Consider the following 23,464-nt stretch of genomic DNA (forward strand, 5'->3'; position numbering starts at 1 on the left):
ATTTGTTTCAGGCAGCAATAAGGACCATGGGGCAGTGATACGGTGACATATCCAGAGAGATGTAGAGCTTCATTTCTGAGTTTAAAATTAAAAAGCAAAACTGCGTTAAGCAGGTTTTACACACCTGTTTTATTTCTGATCCTTCTTTTTTCTTTTAAAGCAATCACAAAACCATTAGTTCAGCAGCAGGTCTTTAAGGGCCTAAAAGTTGTTGAGGGACTGCACATGACCATAGGTCAACCAGTCTGCTGATGATGATGGGGTCTTTTCTGTTATCGTGTCCAGCTTCATCTGTTGGATTTTGCCATCACTCTTTAATTGTGAAATGTAGATCTCCGCGACAGAAAGAAACACAGAGCTAGCAATCGGCTAATGCTAATTGCTCATAATGGAGATTCACATTAGAGAAGCAGAAAGGATGAAGAAAGAGGACAAGGAGGAAACAAATGTCAATAGACGTCTGAGCCACAAAGGCCATTAAGAGGAAGAAAGAAAGTATCTTGAAAGCTCAGCCTCTGATTACTCCTGCATGCTTCCATTCTTCTCTTCCTGAAAGCAATTGGAGGTCCTCACCACCTAGCCCTCAATGAGAGCATTTTGCTAAAATTGTGCACCAGGTGCCACGCACTGAAAGCTTTTGCCAGTAAGACTTCATTAGCCCCCAGTCAGCTAGATAACTTAACCAGCTAAGCTTCCCCAGATGTGTCTGCAGATGCCCTTGTCTCCATTAGGGGTTAGCCACAAATGGAGGCTGGAAGGAGACAGGGGAAAGTGAGTGGGAGAGAGAGAAGAGACACACTAATTTCAGCTGCGGCTGGTGGTAGGAATGAGTGGTGCTATGAAAGTTATGAGCAGGATACCTCATAAATGGGAGTAATTTCCAGCCAGAAAAAACATTCTTGTAATGTCATAGATTTAGTAAATGACTCTAGGTCAAAACCCCTGCAGCAGCCTTATCTACTGCCATTCCATTTAGTGGTTTGAGTGAAGCTACTGCAATGTGTGTGAGACAGACAGCAAAACCTTCCCTCCAATTTGCAGCTGGACTGGGAAATCATTCTGCTGAGTTGCCTCAAGTGGACAAACCTGTCTATTATTATCCGACCATTATTACTATTTGCACATTCCTACTTCCTGCATCTGAGATGGTTTAGCTAGGAAAAAAAAAACAAGAGACGCTGCCGCTTCTAACTGCAAAGCAAAATTGATTCATTGTCTAACATGGGTATTACAGATTATACTTCCCTGCGCCGTGTTTCTCCTTTGTAAAACGTAAGAGAAAAAAAGATACATTTTACTAGTTGACTTATGGGCCAATTATCCAATTGACAATGCAGTTACATTTCCTTAACACACTTAATTTGCTTAATTCAATATTTAGAGGGGGTTTTGCACAATTTCCAAAGTTTGGTTAGCTTTAACCTCAATCCTAGAAAGAAGGCATTGGCAAATCGCTTCTGAAAATGTTGGGAAGAATAACTTGAAGGAACCTTCTTTTCTGTGATTTATGCTGTATAAACCTAGCTTGTTTGGTTGTCTATGGAGATCCTCAGTCATCCAGGTCATGGTTGTCCTGAAAGTGCTTTTTCAAAAGGTAGCTGGATTTGTTTTTCCTTGAAGACGTTTCGCTTGTCATCCAAGAAGCGAACTGAAGAAGCTTCTTGGATGAGAAGCAAAATGTCTTAAAAAGCACCTTTGGGACAAGCTTGCTTGTTTATTATTCAACATATTATGCAAACTTAGACAAATATTAACTTCACTGGAGGAGGAACTTTAGACTGATGCTCAACGGCTATAGCTCAGCAAGGAATCCCACCTTTAGGAGCCAGGATCCTAAAAATTATTTGATAAACACGTTGTTCCTTCAGATACTACATTTCCAAGTCTCAATAGATATTGTACTTCTCTTTGCTCCTTGTTTCTCTCCTATTTTCATTCTCCCATATTATGGGAAATAAGATCTGTATTTTGATATTCCCAAAGTCTATCAGGGGCAAACCTGTAATGCTCTAATTAAATGGTAGCTGGTGACCTGGTAAATGCCACGAATGGTTCCAGGGTAAATATCTGAATATTTCTGACTGCACCACTATAGCCTCAACTAGGCATTGAAGCACAGCAACAGAAGTGGTAATTAAGTTCTTAACATGCTCAACACTTGGACATTTTAATAACTTTCAAGGGCCATGACATCTCTCTGGAGTATCAGAGAACAGGCTCCTTTGCAATCAATATTAAACCTAGAGACAGAGCTTTTTTTTTTTTTAAAGGCTAATGCCATCTTATAAAGCCCAAAGATAGGAGCAGTACAGAAACCTGCCTGTAGTTATTCTCACACAACATGCTTAGCCTAGTTAACTAAGCTATTTTGATATAGCCTGGCACTATCTGGAACAAAAGTAACTCCAGAGCTGGTTATTTAACTATCTGGCAAATAATTAAACTATTATCCCATCCTCAGGGGATGTGATGGCTCAGTGGTTAATGATGTTGAACTTGTTAGCGGGAAACCTGACAGCCCTGGTTCCAGACCTGAACCACACATGATGGGTTGATTCTCATTATTTTCCCCAGCTCCTGCCAAGCTAGCAGTTCAAAACCATGCAATGCAAATAGATAAATAGGTACCACTCTGATAGGAAGGTAATAGCATTCCATGCATCTTGGCATATAGTCAAGCTGGCCACATGGCCACGGAAGCATCTTTGGACAATGCTGGTTCCCTAGGCTAAGAAACAGAGATGAACACCATCTGCTAGAGTTGGACACAACAAACAGGGGAGACCTTTACCTTTAGCTATCCCATCCTCCAAGAAAGAGGCAAATTTTTAGTCAGGCGTGCAAAAGAGGGAACAACTCCACTGTTACCTCTTTTTTTAAAATGTCCCTCCCCATTCTGAAAAGGTTTGCATAAGCCCTTCCTTCCCACTACAGAGTTCCAGCTACAGAAACGGAATCTGTTCTTACACGTCCAATTCTGACATTTCCTTTTATTAAAATTTTAAGAAGAAAAGGAGGAGGAAAATACACCCTTGAAAGTAATGGGGATATTGACATCTTCAGTGCTAAGACTTGAAGTACAGGATTCTAATGATACAGTTAGCATCTAAGTGTTCATTTTCATAGTCTTTACAGCTTTACCCAAGATAGTGGTATTTGGAGAGAACTTCCTGCCCCCCCCCCTGTAGAATCAGCAAAAAGCCCCCCAAACACAGAACAGGTCTCTCTCACACACTTTCTACAACCCTTCTAATCCCTTACGTTGGGGTAGAGTCAAGGCAACTGGATGGAGCTGAGCATTTACTGGCTGGATGCCCTTCCTGACACCCCATGGAGTTCACAGCAGTTTTTTTTTTCCTCTTTGGACCCTAGGAGAGAAACATCTGAACTCTCAACCTTCCTAGTGGGAAGCAAGCATCTTCACCACTAGGCCACCATGCTGGCTCATCTCATTTTAAAATAAACCAAATAACCATTTCCCAGCGACATGTTTATTCCTCTCAAGACCATTGAGATTAAAATGACCAAATCAAATCAATAATTCAAGGTAGCTCTGAAAGATTTCCCTCATCAGTGGCATTTGCACTGGGCATCCAAAAACTCAAGATAGTGGTAACAGTGTCAAAATGCACAAACAGAAAAGGGTCATGGTTGCATTGCAATTGGTGTCACCTTGCCTTTTGGGATCCATTTCTCCCATGGAGAAGATCAACATTTTCTCTTTCAACCACTCTATTAGAAAGATCATCCCAAGAACACCAAATTAGCTTCCAGACTTAGTGGAGATTTGAGCCCAGATCTTATCCAAAATTCTTGAGCAGGGGGTTGGACTAGAAGATCTCCAAAGTCCCTTCCAACTCTGTCATTCTGTTATTCTTTCTATTGTACCTCTCTGGTTCCCGCTAATCTTCTTGTAGGGGTTAATCTTTTCTAAGCTAAAAGTTCTTGGTATGATGAGCGTGTTCTTACGCACATTAAGTCCACTCGTGTTGCTTTCCCCATAATACTTGTAATATATGAAGCCAATGCTGCAATTATTTTCAGATTATAGTCTAATAATATTCTGATAATTTATTAGAAAATATTCATGAGGGTATTATACAGCTCTCTGACATTTAAAATAACAATTCACAGTCCATTTTCCAAGCTTGGGTGCTGTCAAAGGATGGCTTGCTACAGCACTCCACAATGCAAACAGGCACTTAATCTAGAAAAATGTCTCGTTTGATACAGATGAGTGCCAAGTTAGCAGACCAGATACATTCGACATGTCCCATTTTTTAAATCAAAAGTTATAGCGGAGATCATTATACATCTCTGTTCCAGTCACTTCTTTGCAAATATGTAAAAATCTCATTTTTTTTTTCCTCCTCTCCCCTGCACACTGATAGATGTGTCTCCTGGGTCACCTGATTTCAAAATTGCTGCTTAGTTGTAGACAGCGATTCGCAAGACAGCAAAGGAATGGAAGTTTGACAAAGCGTACATTTTGCATCTTATCTCCAAAAGAATTAATAAAAACTGAAGTGTTTATTTATTGAGTGACAAAGCAGCCTAGTTAGTGAGCAAGAACTGATAATCAAATAATGAGAAAGCCAAGAAAACAGATGCTAAGGTCCTCTGAGGGTATCACTTGGAAATACATCTTGGTAACCCACCCTTGTGGTTTTCTCATTGTACTTTTTTTTTTTTCCAGTTAGCAGCTAAATCAGAATATTAAAATAATGGGCATCGCTGAGGCCAAATAAAAAGGATGGCATTTTTTCCTCTGCTCATTTACTTATTCTCTGAGCAATACAAGAAAAGTTATTTTCTTCTTCCCGGTATGAATAAGAAATGGAGAAAAAAAAATCAACTGGGTCCAAATTTTGCTACAAATTTATCTCAATCTATCCCCAGAATGAAATTTACTGAAAATCTGAGATGCAGTTTGTGATTGTCATCGCCCAAAAGTACATTATATTAAAGCAGGAGTTCCTAATATTTTTGCCATCAACCTGCCATTAGTGAAATTTTAATGAACATACTTCCCCTAGAAATCCAAAAAAATGAAGAATGAAAATGATTTAGTAAAATGTTGGGAAAGGTGGATTTAGTACAAAAATGTAATTAAAAGCTTTGTCACTCCTTTCTGGATCCTGTCAACACCTCCCCAATGGACCTACACCTCATAATTTGGGAAATCTTATAGTAGAAGAAACATGTTGGAATAAATATAGGTTTGATTTAAAAAGTACGGAAAATATAGACATAAAATGTAAACGTTTTGAGTCATAACATGTAAACATTTTGAGTGTTATCCCAAAGGTGCTTTTTCCAAAAGACCACTGGACTTTCTTGGTTTTTTTCTTTGAAAAGATTTCATTTCTCATCCAAAAAAGAAAAGCAAAATGTTTACAAAGAAAAAAAAAACTAAAAAGTCCAGTTTCCTTTTGAAAAAAGCACCTTTTTCCAACCATGACTTGGATGATTGAGAATCTCCATAAATATGTTGAGTGTTGCAAAATTAGCAACAATTTTTTTTTAACAAAAAAGAAGTGGACATTTGATGAATCAAAGCATCAGGAAAGGGCCTTAAACAAAGCAAGAGATTTGAAACAAGAAATTCATTTAGTCAAGGTCAAACTGAGAAAGACTAACATAAGAATCACAGAACAGTTAAGAGTTTGGCTAAGAATAAAATGAACTTGCCTTTAAGCAGGATAGACATATCCATTTTGACTGGTAAGGCTCCCAAGCATAGGTCTGTCTTCCCAATCCCTACCAGATTTGTATGTTTAAAGGGGCACAAGGTCTCAGTGGTTAGAGGTGCTAACCTTGTCAGTTGGAAAGCTGACAGTCTGGGTTTGAGCCCCGAGCACTGCCCACCAGGGTGAGCTCCCACCACTTGCCCCAGCTCCTACCTACCTAGCAGTGTGAAAGCATGCAAAATGTGAGTAGATAAATAGGTACCACTTTGGTGGGAAAGTAGCAGCATTCTGTGTGGCCACATGACCATGGAAGTATTTCCGGACAATGCTGGCTCCCTTAGCTAGGATTTAGCACCACCTCCTAAAGTCAGGTATGACTGGACAGGGGCAACCTCAACCTTTAACTCGATTTTGTATTTTCACTTAAGCAGAGATGCCAAGAATTGAATCCAACTGTTCAAGTGGTTTCTGATACTTTCTCTAATGGACATCGTGAAATACTTGATGGTGTAGCTTGGTCAATGTCACAAAAATGTGGTCTACAAAAGGAAAAGGACTCGGAGGGGGCAGGCCAGGAAGAGAAAAAGGCTGAGATGTGTGTGTGTGTGTGTGTGTGTGTGTGAGAGAGAGAGAGAGAGAGAGAGAGAGAGAGAGAGAGAGAGAGAGAGAGAGAGAAGAGAAGAGAAGAGAAGAGAAGAGAAGAGAAGAGAAGAGAAGAGAAGAGAAGAGAAGAGAAGAGAAGAGAAGAGAGAGATAACTACTTTGAATCCTGAATTGCATCTACTCATTTTTTTCTGGATGTAATCCTTTAGATTGAGCAAAATGACACGGATAATGTTTCAGAGATGAAAGCAACGTTCTCTTTAACAGAGGCAGAGGTGTATAGACAGATCATAGCAGCATTTCTAAATAAATGTAGTCTGTTGGATTCTCCATGTATCCAAGGACCTAATCTGGAGCATGCAGAGCCTCACTGTTAATCCATCCCAACTCCCGGCCACTCTGTTCTCACCACATATCTATTCCTTCCACCCACCATCCACTCCCCGAGTCAAAATCCACTCACTGGTGTAGCTGCCATGGCTGTTAGTCTCTGCTGCTGCCACGTTCTGCTGTAATAGCCCTTCGGATGTGTCACTTCCTGACAGTGAATGGGTGAAGACAAGGAGAAATTGGGGAGGAGGAAAATAAAAAACAGAGAAGAAAAGCAGGGAGGCAGGATGGGGGGGGGGACGTGAAAGGATGAAGCAGGGGACAAGAAGGGAAAGGGTGTGTCTTTAACTCCATCGTTTGTCTGGCTGCAACATTCCAACAGCTTAATGCATTTTTTTTTCAGGTTTGTATAGAGTCGCCTATGGCGAGTATGATTTTAATTCCAGGTGACCACCCTGTACGGAGACCTTTACAAAAGCCAGTAACCATAAAAGTAACAGAGTTGGAAGAGACTTTGGGGGTCATCTAGTCCAACCAGATGCTCTCGCAGGAGACCTATACTATTTCTGATAAATAAAAGCTCTTCTTAAAAGGCTCTTCTTAAAAGCTTCCAGTGATGGGGCACCCACAACTTCCAAAGCCAATTTGTTCCATTGGTTAATTGTTCTCCCTGTTAGGAATTTTCTCCTTAGTTCAAGGTTGTTTCTTTCCTTGGTTAGTTTCCATCCATTGTTTCTTGTTCTGTCTACAGGTGCTTTGGAGAATAGCTTGACTCCCTCTTCCTTGTGGCAGCCCTTCTAGTATTGGAAGACTGCTATCCTGTCACCCCTGGTCTTTCTTTTCACTATACTAGTATCATTTGCCCCTTCCTTCTGGGTTATGGAACCTACAAGCACAAACTGTTAGGCTAATAATACACATTTTGTGAGTGTATAGACTAGCATGATATTATTTGTGGTCAGGATCCATGCTCAACAGGTTTCCTTCTGAAATATTCTTCTTCATCAAGTGTCCTACCAAGAAAAGGCATCTGAAAACTTTGCCATTTTTGTCACCCTAAAAATAAAGGCTTCATACATTCATATTTATGCTTTATATGCACATTTTCCCCCTGCTCTGAGCTTTTATTCTTTCATGAACTTTAACTGAACTAGAGGAATTTCTAAAATTCTAAAATACACAATTTTGTTTTTCTTTTTGAATTCCACCTTTATTATTTTTACAAATAACTTCAGGTGACAAACATATTCAACACACCTTCTTCCTCCTATGGTTCTTACAATGACAACCCAGTGAGATGGGCTGGGCTGAGAAAGAAGGACTGGCCCAAGGCCACCCAGCTGGCTTTCATGGCTAAGGCAGAACTTGAGCTCATTGTCAACCATCCCAACTTGGTCAGTTAGAGCAGAAAGACTCTCAGCCCACAGTTAGCCAAAAATATACTTTACTAAAATCAAGTGGTTACAGAAGAAGCAAAGCTAGATCTGGGGTTTTCACACCTAAAGCATACGGTTAACCTTCCCTTGTTCCCATCCATCCCTCTGGTTATCAAAGAGTGTCCAATTAGATACTAATAAATTGTTTGGGTAACAGTCCCTGTCTTCATGGGCTGGATGGGTCTGCATTGTTTTGTGTGACCTTGGAATGGCCAGCAATTCTCATAGGATGACATGATGCAAAGTTTTGATGTCTCATGCTAACCCTTCCCTTATCCCACCCCACCAATCTCCCTCTCCCATTGTGTTTGTCAGGCTGTCAACAGGCAATGCATAGAATAGCAGAATGGCAGTCCTGACAATCACAGTCTCATGATTTCTAGCCTGCTGCCTTAACCACTACACCAAATTGGCTTTCTATGCACAATTGATCATGCGCGCAGGCCACCCCTTTCAAACATTTCAATTTCTTTGCACCTTTTCTTTCTGAATTCTTGATAAAACTTTTCCTCCAGAAGATCACTCCACATTTTCTCTAATGCATGTTTCCACATCAGTGAAACACCACACACACACACACACACACACACACACACACACACACACACACACTTTTGAGTGACAGTATCTACAGTCATATTGATATTGCTTTGTTGACACTACCTGCAACACTCAGGAAAGATACAAAAGGAAGCAATGTACTAAATCTGGAAATGACAAAAAAGGAATAGGGGAATTGTAACAATTGGTCCCGTCTGGAAGTAAATAAATCAAGGCTTTCAGAACTTGCAATCTAAAAATTGCAAGTGACAATTTTCTGTTCTTTACCCAATGCTTGCTGCAAGTTTTCCCTAACAAAAGGAGGAGACGCATACAACCTTCCCCTCAATATTGTTAATGGAAATACCCTGATAAATATTTTTGAAAGGCAACTTTCACTGCTTCCATCCTTTGTCATATAAATGTTCTCAGCATCGGCTTCTTTAAAATAAAACTACCCTTTTCCGGATGCAAATTTCAACAATCCGCTCTTTCCCAAACCCGTTTCTTATAAATAAAGGACACTTTAAAAAGCTTGTTCAGTGCAACATTCGCTAAAGCTGCAAAGTCTGTTTTGGTGATTCTCATAAACCTCCTCCCATTGAAAGCTGTGTTGGATTTCTTTAACATAGAGGTCCCCAACCTTTTGGGCACCAGGGTCCGTTTCTGTGGAGAGAGGTTTTTCCACAGACTGGAGAGTGTGTCTGCTGCCTGCATCCCATGGATGGGGCTTTGCTTGTTTGTGCATCCCAGTTGCTGGCATGGTGTGGCCCAGTACCGGTCCACTGACCAGAGGTTGAGGACCCCTGCTTTAACATCACTACCAACTGCAGCCATTGTGGGAAATTGTAAGGATCCCATAGGAGAAAAGGAAAAAGGAAAGGAAAATCTGGTGGTTTCCGATGGTGGCTTGATTTCTTGTTCAATGAGAGGCAGAACTCAAGACAGTAATCAATGTGGGGTAATTACTTGAGGTTATTTGGAGATGCTTCGAGATGCTGTCCAAAGACAATGGAGGTACTCCTCAACTTACAGGCTCTACTGACAACAGAATTTCCATCATTAGGCAAGGCAGTCAGTGAGTCGTACCCAATTTTACCACTTTTTTTTGCCATGGCTGTTAAATGAATATCTTGCAGTTGCTAAAATCAATAACACGGTTTTTAAACGAATCAAGCTTCTCCCATTGATTTTGCAGGACAGAAGCAACCTGGAACAGTCGCAAATGGTGATTGCGTAACCCCAGGACATGCGACCATTACAAACACTGTACATGCTACTTGCCAAGCACCTAAATTTGGATCACAAAACTATGGGGACGCCCCTTCTCTTTTTTCCTGAAGGGAGGTGGAGAGCAGGACAACCTAGCTTTCTGAAACCTTTAAGTCCTAACTACACTTCCCATCCTTTGCCCTCCGTACAACAGAGGTCAAGGATGCTGCGATGGTTATAATAGCAACAACAATAGCCCTTAGACTTATATACCTCTTTATGGTGCTTTACAGCCCTCTCTAAATGGTTTACAGAGTCAGCATCTTGCCCCCAACAATCTGGGTCCTCATTTTACTGACCTCGGAAGGATGGAAGGCTGAGTCAACCTTGAGTCGGTCAGAATTGAACTCCTGGCAGTCGGCAGAGTTTGCTTGCAATACTACATTGTAACCATTGTGCCCCCATGACTCATAAGTCAAAGTACTAAGGCACTTTCTCCACTGCCATCATAATTTCGAATAGTTGCTAAGCAAATGATTGTACTTTGAGGATTACCCATAACCTTTTAAAAAAATATTAGTGGCTATTCTTCCCAATTTTGGAACCTCGTGCAGGAACACTGATTCTGAGAACGGCACGTCAGTGACAGCTGGTGTTTTAACTCTAGAAAAAACGATCGCTCTACTTTTCAAATGTATTTCCTCGTATTCTAGTTACAGACTGTCTGATATGAAAAATCTCACAGCTGGTAATAGGGCATTATGTACCAACAAATCCCAAGCAAGAAAAGCAATCACAGACTTGAAAGCCAAGGTGGGGAGAACACCAATGTAATAAAGAATAATGCTAATTTAATCTAACACGTTGAGATGAAAGAATTATTTCTCCCCCGGCACCCACTTTGTCCCCATGCAAATAGCTTAGGGAGATGGCAATCCAGGGTTTGATTTACAGCTCACTTTGAATAAATACGAAGAAACAAGGATAGCTTTTGACTATATGAAAGTCAGTGATCTCATACTTATTTTTTTGGGGGGGAACAGGTAGGGGAGGGAAAATAGAAGCAGAGGGAGAGCGTATTTATTCATTTATTTTTGACTTCTTCATTCTCTAGGAGGTGAAACATTGTTCTGTAGGGTTTAACAAATCAATCCAAAGTTTAAGGTTTTTGCAATGTTGGATCAATTGGAAAGAATTAGAGAGCAGGGGAAATAATGTGTTTAGGTCAGTCATTGTTCCTCAACAAAGAGACCATGATTTTTAAATGTTTATTGTTTATGGCTTTTAGGCCCTATGTAAAGATCTTCCCTCTCCCATCTATCCTTTTAACAAGCTTGTGCAATAGGCTTAAGTCAGGAGAGAGCAGTTGGCACAAGGTTACTGCACAAGCTTTGTGGCTGAACTGGTAGTTCTGCAAACGGTCTGCAAAAACCGGTAAGCTATGTTTTTAATACCAGCTTTTGAGGAAAGAGATCTTGCTTTCTGATTTCATTCTAAGGGGAGGAAAACGACAAAGGAATTCTCATTCTTACAACTATTGAATTAGCCAGTAGTCAAGTGTGTGTAAGTTATCTTGCTTTTCATTATGGGATCCTCTGTCCATATGCCTGAATCCTCCCTGGCTTTACACAATAACTCCAGAGAAGACCTCATGGCATAACTGTGGTGTTTTCAGTTGTGATGTCCCTCTCTCTGCTAAGCAAAGGTCTGACCTTAAGAGACAACTGGGCAATTGGTGTAAACTTTACAGCTTGTTGGGCAGTGTTGGGCTTCAGGGTTTAATAACCATGACCTAAACAACAGAGACAAGGTGGCCGCTACAAGTTTGAGAGAGCTGGTCTCTAAGACCTGCATCCCAGTCAGCTACTACTACTACATTCACGTCGGAAGTAGCTACCAAGGCACTTCCAGGTTGAAAGAATTAGATGGTGACATCACCGTTGCCAGGGAACATCCAAGGGGATGTCCTTAGTATTTTCCCACTGAATTGGCTACCGATTTATCTACTCACATCTGCATGCTTTCAAAGTTAGGTTGGCAGGAGCCGACACAAATCAATGGGAGCTCATTCTGTCACATGGCTCATGCACTCAGTTTTGAACTGCTGAGCTCTCAATCTTTCAATCGTCTTCTGACTCAGCATCCTAACCTCATGATCCACCGTGGCCCCCAGTCAGCTAAAGACTGATCAGAAATCAAGATACCTGAGGAGTCCAGTCAGTCTCTGCTCAGTTCCTCTGGCTTGCTTAGGAGTCCACCTTGCCTCTGAAGATGCCAGCCTCGTTGGCCAGTGAAATATCTGGAAATCTGTTGTCCACCCAATTGCCCCATCTCAAGTTGGAATGGAGAATTTAGAAAAGTAATTATAGACGGTCCTTGACTTGCAACCATTTGTTTAGTGAGCATTGGATGTTACAAAGGCACTGAAAAAAAGTAACCTGTGACCATTTTGCACACTTATGACCGTTGCACTATCCCTGTGGTTACAGGTCAAAATTTAGATGCTTGGCAACTGGCTTGTATTTATGACACCTAAAATATAGGTGTGGTTCTGTGGGACTCAGAATGTGAGACTGGCCACCAAGACAGACAAGAAAATCAGAACCTTTGCTTTTTAATGCTAGTACATCCCTTATCCAGGAGGTTTGTTCTGACAGGAAATTGTCAATTGTATACATCTTGTGTTATCTTTTGTTCAGTGGTGGGATTCAAATATGTGAACAACTGGTTCTCTGTTTGGATGCCACTTCCATTCTGGAAAAATTAGCTACCAGTTCTTCCGAAGTGGTGCGAACTGGCTGAATCCCAGCACTGTTTTCTTTCCTGGAATGTACTCTGAGGCCTGAGCATATGCTGATCACAATGCTTCCTAATCTAAATTTCTGCTGAGGTTCCCAGTTCAAGTTTGTAACAGGCGTAAATGGAAGCATTGCAGTGACACACCTCAGCAAACGTACTTAGACTATTTCACAAGCCGGATGATGAACTGGTTTGCACGGCACATTGCAAAAATGTTCCAGCTGAGGTGATGGGTACATTTTATTTATGTTTTTGAAAAGTGGGAGAAGAGAAGGTAAGAGTCACTGTGTCACAATTCCTGTTTTCTATGCATGTGCAATTTTGTGGACCGCTGCTTACCAATTATATCCTGAGTGCACTTCACCAGGGAATCTAATTGTAATGGTGGGTTGATAAAAATGCTACTGCCAAATATCAGCTATGCAGTCCACTAGCAAGGTCCTTTTTTGAAGCCTTAAAGCATTAATAGGAATTAAACAACATTTAGGCATCTTACACAGGGGCATATTTGGACACTTTGCATGTGGAAAGGAACATATTTTGGTCACAATCACTTACAAGAGCAAACTTAGATCACGAGGGCCAACCACAGTCAAAAAAAGGAGGGGGGGAATTGGTGCTATCACGAACCTTCCAGGTATTTTGGAGAAAAAAATAATTTAAGATAGAAAGGCCTACATCCTTATTTCCCCCCCCCCCACCCAGGATTGTGGTAAACTGAGTGCCATTAGAACAGAGGGTGGCAATTGTGAAAAGAGAAATGGAAAAATACATCAATGACAAATGATATGCAGGAAAACAAGAATTGTTCAAAGGTGAAAGATGAAAATATTTTGCTGCACTGTAAGTAAAAGAGAGTTATTTTTACAAATAACTTAAGGCATTGACCATCTCCAACACATCTTCCTCCTTCTTCTATTTTCCTGACAACAATTACCCTGGCTTTCGTGTCCGAGGTGCGATTTGAACCCATGGTCTCTTGTTTCTAGCCTGGTGTCTTAACTACTAGACCAATTTCCCCCCCTCTCTTTCTTTCTTTCTTTCTTTCTCTTTCTCTATCTATCTATCTATCTATCATCTAAAGTTTATTCTAGTGGAGATATGTCAAACGTATGATGTCACGTGACATTGCGCAACATATCGGGACAGTTTTGCCATTGCCAGCAATGGGGTGGGCGCGGCTTCTGGATAACGCGTCTGGCCCACGGGCCAGCAGTTTGACACCCCTCCTCTAGTGGCACATGCATGCACAAGCAAACACACACACACACACAATATCACAGTGGGGTGCAATGGTTCAGCACTTAAAGAAGCTGAGTTTGTCAGCCCAGGTTCAAGACTTAAGCTCCTCACAACAGGGTGAGCTCCCGTTCCTTGCCTCAAATTCTGCCCACCTAGCAGTTCAAAAGCATGCAGATGAAAGCTGATTAATAGGTACCACTTTGGTGGGAAGGTAACAGCATTTTGTGAGCTTTTGGCATATAGTCATGCTGGCCAGAGGACCACAGAAATTATCTTTGGACAACGTTGGCTCTCTTGACCAAGAAGTAGAGACGACCACTGTGTCTTAAAGTTGGATATGAGTGATGGGGAAACCTTTACCTTTTATAATCACAATATACCTTACACAATAACACAATATATATGTAGTCCCTATATATATATAAAGTGTCACAATATATAGAGTCTATGTTTGCTATATATTGGACACACTTCAATTACACCTGTGTCTGTCCTCGCTTCAAAACTAGATCCTCTTATTGAGGTACATCAGACTGTGCCCATTAAATACTCCAGCAGCCAGTGTGATTTTCACCCGGGTTTCCACCCTAGTCAGCCTTTTTCTCTGCTAACCTCATTTTCATGACTAGTGATGAAATTAATAAAAAAAGAATATCCACATTCATCCAGATGGAGCCTGGTGGGAAGGTGAAGTGGAGAAAAGAGTCTGTGGATCAGGTGCTATAGGTTGGCGAATTCGGTGAAATTAGGATAATTACCATCCCCGAGATAATGCCATGCAATTTAACACAGCCTAATTGCCCCGATTAATTCCTCTGTGCTCACAATACTTTGCTATGAAGGGCTCTTCATGTTTCAGAGTGGAAGAGAGGAGATGAATTGTTAATAGCTTCTCCCCTCCCTACCTTGGAACAGATGAGAGAGAGAGAGAGAGGCTGAAATGCAGAAATGTTCATGCGGTGGTTTTTGTTGAAAAGACTTGTATTGGATATTTAAGACAGTCCTGGTGCCATTCCAGACATCCAGAATGCTCCTCCATCATCATGTTATTATCATGTTGGGATGTCTGGATCAATAGAACTTCACTCCGATACCACAGAATATAGTATCATCTTCCAACGAGATTTTAAAGAGATTTGAACGACAATTTGCACCCTCTTGCATTTGCAACTTTGCTAAGCGAAAAGAATTTCTGTGGGAAAGACTCCTTTGGACATAGAATTCTTAATGCAGATTAACGTTTTTATTTTTTTGCTTGATGCAAGTTTCTATGTTAGTAAATTTCCCGGCTGCCTTTTTTTTTTCTTTTTCAGAAAAATAAAATCATTCTCTATGTAACTTTCTGAAATGACTCTTGACAAAACAAGTTGCTTCACATGGTATTTTTGAGGAAAGAAAAAACTTATTTCTGTCATGCATAGAATCTTAGCACTGTAGAATTGGACAGGGCCACAAGCACCATCCAGTTTGCCACTATATAATGTGTAACCAGTTAAACCAGCTTTCAAGGTTTGGCTGTCCAGATTCTTAAAAAAAAAAAACTCCATGGAGAACTCATAATAGGTAGATTTTTCCATTATTCTACAAATCTTACCAATGGGAAGTTTGACCTTACAAACAACAAAGTGATAGGTCATCGATCGTAAATCATAGCTACAATAATTAGTCATAAGATACAAACAACAAGTGATAAATCATAAGATATCAATAGGGGAAGTAGTAGGAAAGATGAGAAGATGACAAGGATAATAGCAATACAGCCTACTACCTGGGTAAATATCTTTAGGCGTAAGGTAATGCTTGGGAATTAGGTGTTCAGTGTAGTGATGGCACGGCGGGGGGATATGTATCTGTTTGTTTTGGCATGCAGTGTCCTATAGCAGTGTCCTGAGGGAAGGAATTGAAACAGTTTATGCCCAGGATGTGAAGGGTCTGTAGATATTTATGATCTATAACCTACCACTTTGTTGTTTAATGTGTACACTGACAGCTTGTGCACTGGAGACAAATTCCTTGTGTGTCCAATCACACTTGGCCAATAAAGAATTCTGTTCTATTTTTTTTTTAAATTAAATCAAGATAGCTGCAACCTATAGTTCTTATTTTTGGTTCTAGTTTCTGCAATCATTAAAAATTTGTCCTAGTGGAACGTACAAATTTGTTCTCACAGAAATCAGCTGCTGTGGATTTCTTGGACATTTCCATTACTAGATTTAGATTCCTCATAGGACCAGCAGAGAAAGTATTGATCTATGGGTTTACTTTAAAAACACTGTTGTCTATTAGCTCTCACGCAAGCTAAAGCAAAACATGAGATGTACATGGGAGGTGGACAAACACTTAATGAATTTTTCTGCAGTTGATGGTTATTCTAGGTCAGATGAGGATAATAAGGACAATGAAGTTAGCACAGTGATGGAGAACCTTTTAGAGACCGAGTGCCCAAACTGCAACCCAAAACCCACTTATGCATTGTCAGGTGCCGGGTGGATGTGGCCCATTGGGTGGGTGTGGCCCATTGGGTGGGCATGACTGCGGTGGTAATGGCAGACTGGGCGGGACTAAAATGTTCAATCAATCAATTCCAACTTTGCAAGATCATTTTTTTCCCGCGAGAAATTGAAATTGACTGATTGAATCTTTTTTTTCTTTGCACATGGCGGCGGAGGCCTAAAGAGAAAAGGTTTTATAAAACCCAGCTGAAAGCCTAGGACTGGGGCGATGACGCGTGTGTCCACAGAGAGAGCTCTGAGTGCCGCCTCTGGCACCCATGCCATAGGTTCGACACCACTGAGTTAGCACATCGTGAAAGCTGATTGAATACCAGAGAGATCAACCTAGTCTACAAAAAAGATCAAATGAAGAATAGAAAAGGAATATGGGAAGACAAGGAATTACACGACTACTATATAAAAAAATCTAGCAAGCAAAGCAGATAACAAGACGACCTACCAATGGCTAAGAGCAGTAAAGTTGAAGAAAGAGACAAAGGGGCTAATTCTGGTTGCACAAGACCAAACCTTAGGAAGAAATCTATACAAAGTCAGAATTGAGAATATAGCAACAGACAGCAAGCCCCGCCTCTGCAAAGAAGATGAAAAAAAGAGTGGGGCACCTAATTAGCTGCTGCAAAATTGCCCAGATACCAAACTACATGATAAAAGTAGCAACAATAGTGCATTGGAATATTTGCAAGAAATGCCATTTGCCTGCAAGTCAGAATTGGTATAAACCATGAAATAAACAACGTAATAGAAAATGGAGAAGTAAAGTGATCTGGGACTTTAGAATTCAAACTGGCAAGCAGCTGCCATATTATATCCAGACTTCACAACTGTCAATAAGAAAGGCAAAAAAAAACTGGACAGCAGACATGGCAGTAACTGGAGACAGCAGAATAGAAATCACTGGGGAACATCACAAAATACAACAACCTGCAAATAGAAGCAGAATGACTGGGGCAAAAGAAAGCAAAGATAGTATCAATAGTAATAGGCCTCTTGGGTACAATCCCAAAACTTCTGCAACACCACCTGAACACTTCTGGTATTGACAAAACCACCATCAGTCAGTTACAAAAGGCAGCTTCACTTGGGACAGCTGACATCCTGCAACAACACCCTTAACACATATGCCAATCCCAAGTCCTTGGGAAGGACTGAACAGGTAAAACAAAATGCCAAATTCAGTCTAAAACATTTGCTGGCTGTGCAACCAACCTTAATAATAACTATACTGTTTCTTTAACCTGTCAGATTTACGTGTGTTTATCACCAGGATGGTTGGTGGCAGAACATAATGTCATATGCTATCATCATCATCATCATCATCATCATCACACAGATACCATTAGATATTTCTGCTCCTACATGTGAAGCAAGTACATAATTTGCAGCATTTGTGCAACAATGTCTCCATGGCTGTGTTGTCATTTAGCACTTCTCAGACATCATGTTTCACACTCAAAATAGTAGGAAACGGCACCATCATTTTTCATGCAATGATTATCAGAGTAGATTCTGGACCTGCACAATGGACCTTGACAGCCTGTCCTCTGTTAAATGTTGTGGGAGAGGATACAGTGTGCCAGGTCCTAAGGCCCCTAATACATGTCTTCCTGGAAGGCCACTGACAGGTGCTCTAATGAGACTGTTGCAATCATATGCAGTTCTTCAACCAACTCTATTTAGTTGAAAATGGCCAGCATTTCACACATCATTATTTCTTCTGTTTTAATCAAGGGGGAAAGGGCTAGGAGCTGATTTAATTAGCATCCATCAAACAGTAGAATGATAGAACTCCTGTAGGGCAGGTGAGGAATCGATTTTTTCCAATACACCGTTACTAGGTTTCCAAGATGAGAGGCCTATGAACCAAGCACTAAATATACCATGAAGGCATATTTAAGACCAACAACTAAATGCTGAAAGAAAAAGGGGCTGTGTGCTTATGGACTGAGACACTTCGAAAAAAAGACATGGGCCCCCTTATCTAAATAATGGTGTCTGTCACTCCGAGCCATTGGTACATGGGGTGCAATCTACTGAAGGCATAAAGGAACATGTTGCAGAAATGTAACAATATATAAAAATAAAATAAATGGTTCCAAAAGGAGGACACTTGCAGGCAGCATACAATTCTAGGGTACACACACACACACAAACACATATCACTAAGTTTCACAGATCCCTGTCGCTCAGAAACGGATATCAGAGGCAAACTGACATGACGCTTCTCCCTTTGAAATTTGAAGGTTGCAAAAAAGGAATAAATAAGAAAAAAAAGATAGCTTTCTTTTTACTTCTGTCTCCCGCCTGACAATTTATCTCCAGTCTCTCTTTTTTTCTTTTGAAAAATAATCTTCCAAGCCCATAAAACAAAACCCCTTCTATCTATCTATCTATCAAGGCAGGATAAACAGCTGAGTGCATTCCTATGCAATCTGCATTGAAAAGGACACATCTGTCTTAAAGCCAGACCATGGGTAGGCTTAGGAGGAGCAGAATGCTGCAATGCTTTTGTTACATAAAGGTCTGCTTGCTGTATGCAGACATGTAACTGGGAAATTAAGCAGTTCACCTTTTCGTAACTGCTTTGCATCTTATTTTGGCTCCAGCCAGATGGTGCTTTCTTTTTCTTCCTTTGATTAAAAAGAGGAAGAAAAGAGGAATACAAAAAAAAAAAAAAAAAAAGCAGAAGTGAATCCTGAATCAGAAAAAAACAGTCAAGCATCCCGTAGTTTGAATTTAATGAAAATAACAAAATGTATGCACCTGCACATACACACACACACACACACACATGCATACAGGGAGACACACACACACACACACACACACACACACACACACACTGGGCAATAGGGAGCTCTGATACATTTTAATGAAGTTGTTAGCCTGCAGAAAGCTTTGGACCTGTCATGTCAATATTAACCTTCTGATGGAATCTTACATAGCTTTCCCTCCAGAGAATGATAAAATGTGCAATCTCCAGGGAAATCGGTAGGAGAATTTTCAATAACACTGAGCTAAAATCAGCTGAAATGAAAGTTTGGCATGAGTTTTGGACTCAGAAAGTGAAACTCTAAATGTATTACCCCAAACAGGCTTTTTTTTTTTTTTTTTTTTTTTTGAAGCAGAGAGACCACTCCCAGGGTACGCGCTCACAAAGCAGGAGTGAGGACCATTAAAATGTATGTGGTTTCCAAAGGTCCACTACACTATTGATTTATTTCTATGAAAACCCAAAGATGATTTTTGTATTCCGGCTTAGGAAGGGCAGGGAAACGATGGAGAGGGGTGCTATTCCCCGAAGCTTCCCCATGTTCAGTTTGATTCTTGGCAATGCTGACCTGACCTCACAGGTAAATTTTTTGCACGATGTTCTACGTGAGATTTAGGGATTCGTGACTTTTTCTTATACTGTATGTCTCAAAAAAGATATTAAAAACTTGAAATGAATGGGCATTGTATAACACCTTTCTCCTCAAGGATTAAAACAGAGGAAGCCCCAATAAACTTAAGAAGACAACTTCCTTGTTGTTGTTAGTTGCGAAGTCGTGTCCGACCCATTGCAACCCCATGGGCAATGTTCCTCCAGGCCTTCCTGTCCTCTACCATCTTCTGGAGTCCATTTAAGCTCAGGCCTACTGCTTCAGTGACTCCATCCAGCCACCTCTTTCTCTGTCGTCCCCTTCTTCTATTGCCCTCAATCTTTCCCAGCATCAGGCTCTTCTCCAGTGAGTCCTTCCTTCTCATTAGGTGGCCAAAGTACTTGCGTTTCCACTTCAGGATCTGGCCTTCTAAAGAGCATTGTATAATACCTTGCTCCCCATGGATTAAAACAGAGGAAGCCCCAATAAACTTAAGAAGACAACTTCCTATCACCTATCAATTGTTGTCTCTTATCTTATGATTTATGATGTATGACTTATCCCTTTGTTATTTGTAAGTACACTGAGAGTTTATGCACCAGAGACCAATTCCTTGCATGTCTAATCACACTTGGCCAATCAAGAATTCTATTTCTATTTTCCTATTTCCTGGCTGGGCAGTTCTTCTTCAGGGGAATCTAGGAAACCTCCTGACACAGGTAGTCCTTGACTTACGAACACAACGGAGACCAAAAAACAAAGTCCAGTTGCTTTTTGAAAAAGCACCTTTGGAACAATCATGTCCTGGATGACTGAGAATCTTTAGTAGATTTTTCTCAATCTGGATTTTTCTTTTGGGATCTGCTCTGATTTAATTCAGAAACTCAATATACCCAACAGTGACCTAGATTAGCGTGGCTTTGTTCAACACAATGTCAAAAAAAAAAAAAAAGTATTGTAGAAATATTCAGATCAGAGCTTAAGATGTCCCTGCTTTTTAGTTTTTATGGAGACCAAAGTCTCTAGTCCAGTGTTTATCAACCTTGACCATTTTAAGGCATGTGGACTTCAACTTCCAGAATTCCACAGCCAGCATTGCCGGCTGTGGAATTCTGGGAGTTGAAGTCTACATGCCTTAAAATGGTCAAGGTTGAGAAACACTGCTTCTAGTCGGTGCTTAGGGAGGCTGCTCCCTGCTCAGGATAGAAAGATAATATTATACAATCAGAAATGTATTTCTCCTCATTGCTTAGCATATATCTGCTTTGTAAAGCAGAGGTTAAATTGCTGTAATTGTCAGCTCATTTACTATAAAGAGAACCTCTTTTGCCCTTGATCCCAAACTAGATGAGTTTACCTGTGTCCTCTGAAAAATTTCAAATGAACAGAATAACAGAGTTTGGAAGGGACCTTGGAGGTCTTCTAGTCCAACCTCCTTCTCAAGCAGGAGACCCTATACCATTTCAGACAAATCTCTTCTTAAAAACCTGCAGTGATGAAGCACCCACAACATCTGAAGGCAAGCTGATCCACGGGTTAATTGTTCTCACTGTTAAGAAGTTTTTCCTTAGTTCTAAGTTGCTTCTCTCCTTTTGTTTAGTGTCCATCCATTGTTTCTTATCTTGCCTTCTGGTGCTTTGGAAAATAGGGTGACCCAATCTTCATTGTGGCAGCCTCTCAAAAACTGGAACACTGCTATCATATCACCTCTAGTCCTTCTTTTCACTAGACTAGACATACCCAATTCCTGCAATTGGTCTTCACTTAATCATCCAATCCTTTACCCCAACAAATTATTTGCTTGTCTAAACTGTGTTTGCACCAGCTAGAGAGCACAATAACTGACCCTAAATTGCCTATTATTTCTATTTTCATCATTTACACACACTTATCAGTTACCCTTCCTGTTGCTTTTTCCATAAGCCTCCCGTATTAAGTTTGCCTAATCTTCCTCGTGGCCTCCAATCCTTTAATCATCTTTGTTGCCCTCTACTGGATTCTCTTTAATTTATCAGTGTCTTTTCTTTCATGAAAGACCTGGCGAAACGCAAGGATCGGCTTGTTCTGGGGTGAAGAAAGAATGACTGTAGTGAAATGTGGGTAAATGAGGGTGTTGTGAATGCAGATGGAACAGCAAGGGGAAAGAAAAGAGAGAAATAACTGTATGGCTTTTCTAGGAAATCTGGACCCTTCTATCGAGAGTCCTCAATAGTGAGATGGGCAACACATGCATTAAATAACTAAATTATTATGCTTGTTTCTTTCTTTCTTTGTTTTAAGGAATGCTTCTTACGAGTCAATTACGTATCTTTACATGTGTTTGAAAGCATTTTCCCCATGCCATTGCCACCTTTTTTTTTTTTTTTACAACAGTCACAGAAGGCTTCTACAGGTTGAGGGTGAGCCAAAGAAACAGGAGAATAACAGAAAAGTTGGAAGGGACCTTGGAGGTCTTCTAGTCCAACCCACCCACCCACCCTCCCCGCTCAAGCAGGAGACCCTATGCCATTTCAGACAAATGGCCATCCAACTTCTTCTTAGAAACCTCCTGTGATGGAGGACCCAAAAACTTCTGAAGACAACCCTTTGTCTCCAGGCATAATTTATGCAGTGTATGATGTGCATATGTGGAACCCTTAACCTAAAGTCTGAGATAATCAAGAGGTCCCATTTCTTATGAGGTTCTTTCTAGAGGTTCCGCTTAAAATTAGGAATGCTCATAAATATCGAACTGATTGCAGTTAAGTCCAATGCTTTGTTGCCAAAGTGATGTTGTCATTAATAAGTCTTTCCCCATCTCTTGTGCGGAAAAGAATTGGCCTGATCCATCCTCAGTACTAGTTGATGAGCCATCAAATTCCCCCAGACCTAGATGTTCTCTGAGCATCATGCAAAAATAAAGGTTTCCATTGTGCTTCGGGTTTACATCATTATGGAAATCTTTCACAACTGTAGAGCAATTTAAGCATAGAGCAGACGGAACCGGCAATACTTTACATGGCTGAATTTTTAGTTCACAGATATGGGGGAAACAACAAAGAAATAAAAATGTGGAATGGATTCTGGATGAAAAAAAAATGGCTCCTGATATTCAAGAGAGGGCATCGATAGGTTTCAGTTGATGTTGAATAGTCCCAACAGAAGAGGAGGAGGGGAGGAAGAAGAGGAAAAAAACAGCAACTAGTAGTTCAATTGTCCTTCAAATTTTAAGTGCTGCTTAACTAATTTGCAACTTGGGTCCATGCCTACTAGGAAGTACATGAAACTAAGGTCTTTTGCTTCTTAGCTTTGGTTTCTTAGCTATAGTAGATTCTATAGTTTGAAGTGCAGCTTGATTGGCCCTGCTGTAGTATTGCTGTAGATAGAATCAAGCTTTTTTGTACTGAATCACATTTGTGGAATGCTGTCCCTTGGTGGGCTCCGCCAGTTTTATTCAGATGCATCTGCTAATAATTGGCAGAAGTATGTCATCACCTCATTAAGAATGGTGATTTTTTTTTTCTTTCCTTGGAATAATTTGAACACAGTGACACCCTGTTCTGCCCCCAACTGTCCCAGAATCACATAGCATCTAGGCGCTGGGAGGCTAAGCAGTCACCCGATGCATGCCATCTCATCTCAAAACTTGCCAAAATGTCTTTTCTAATTTGCCACTCATGAATGAACATGCATTTTTATTCAGCCCTGCCATGTTCCAGTGCTGCACAATTAAAATGTTCATGAACAAAAGGAGAACAACA

At 40.6% G+C, this 23,464-nt stretch overlaps 1 protein-coding gene across 1 annotated transcript in view; it reads right to left on the bottom strand.

The window, feature by feature from the left end:
- The window catches only part of NTRK3 (neurotrophic receptor tyrosine kinase 3), a 295,014-nt gene that overhangs the window by 16,658 nt on the left and 254,892 nt on the right, over window positions 1–23,464 (bottom strand). The window contains exon 17 of the mRNA XM_039358815.1: window positions 6,757–6,831. Within this exon, the coding sequence (XP_039214749.1) occupies window positions 6,757–6,831 (75 nt within the window). The remainder of the gene's footprint in view (window positions 1–6,756; window positions 6,832–23,464) is intronic.

Source organism: Crotalus tigris, unplaced genomic scaffold (genome assembly GCF_016545835.1).
Source record: "Crotalus tigris isolate CLP2741 ecotype Arizona unplaced genomic scaffold, ASM1654583v1 scf7180000019068.10715455, whole genome shotgun sequence".
Taxonomy (NCBI): Eukaryota; Metazoa; Chordata; class Lepidosauria; order Squamata; family Viperidae; genus Crotalus; species Crotalus tigris.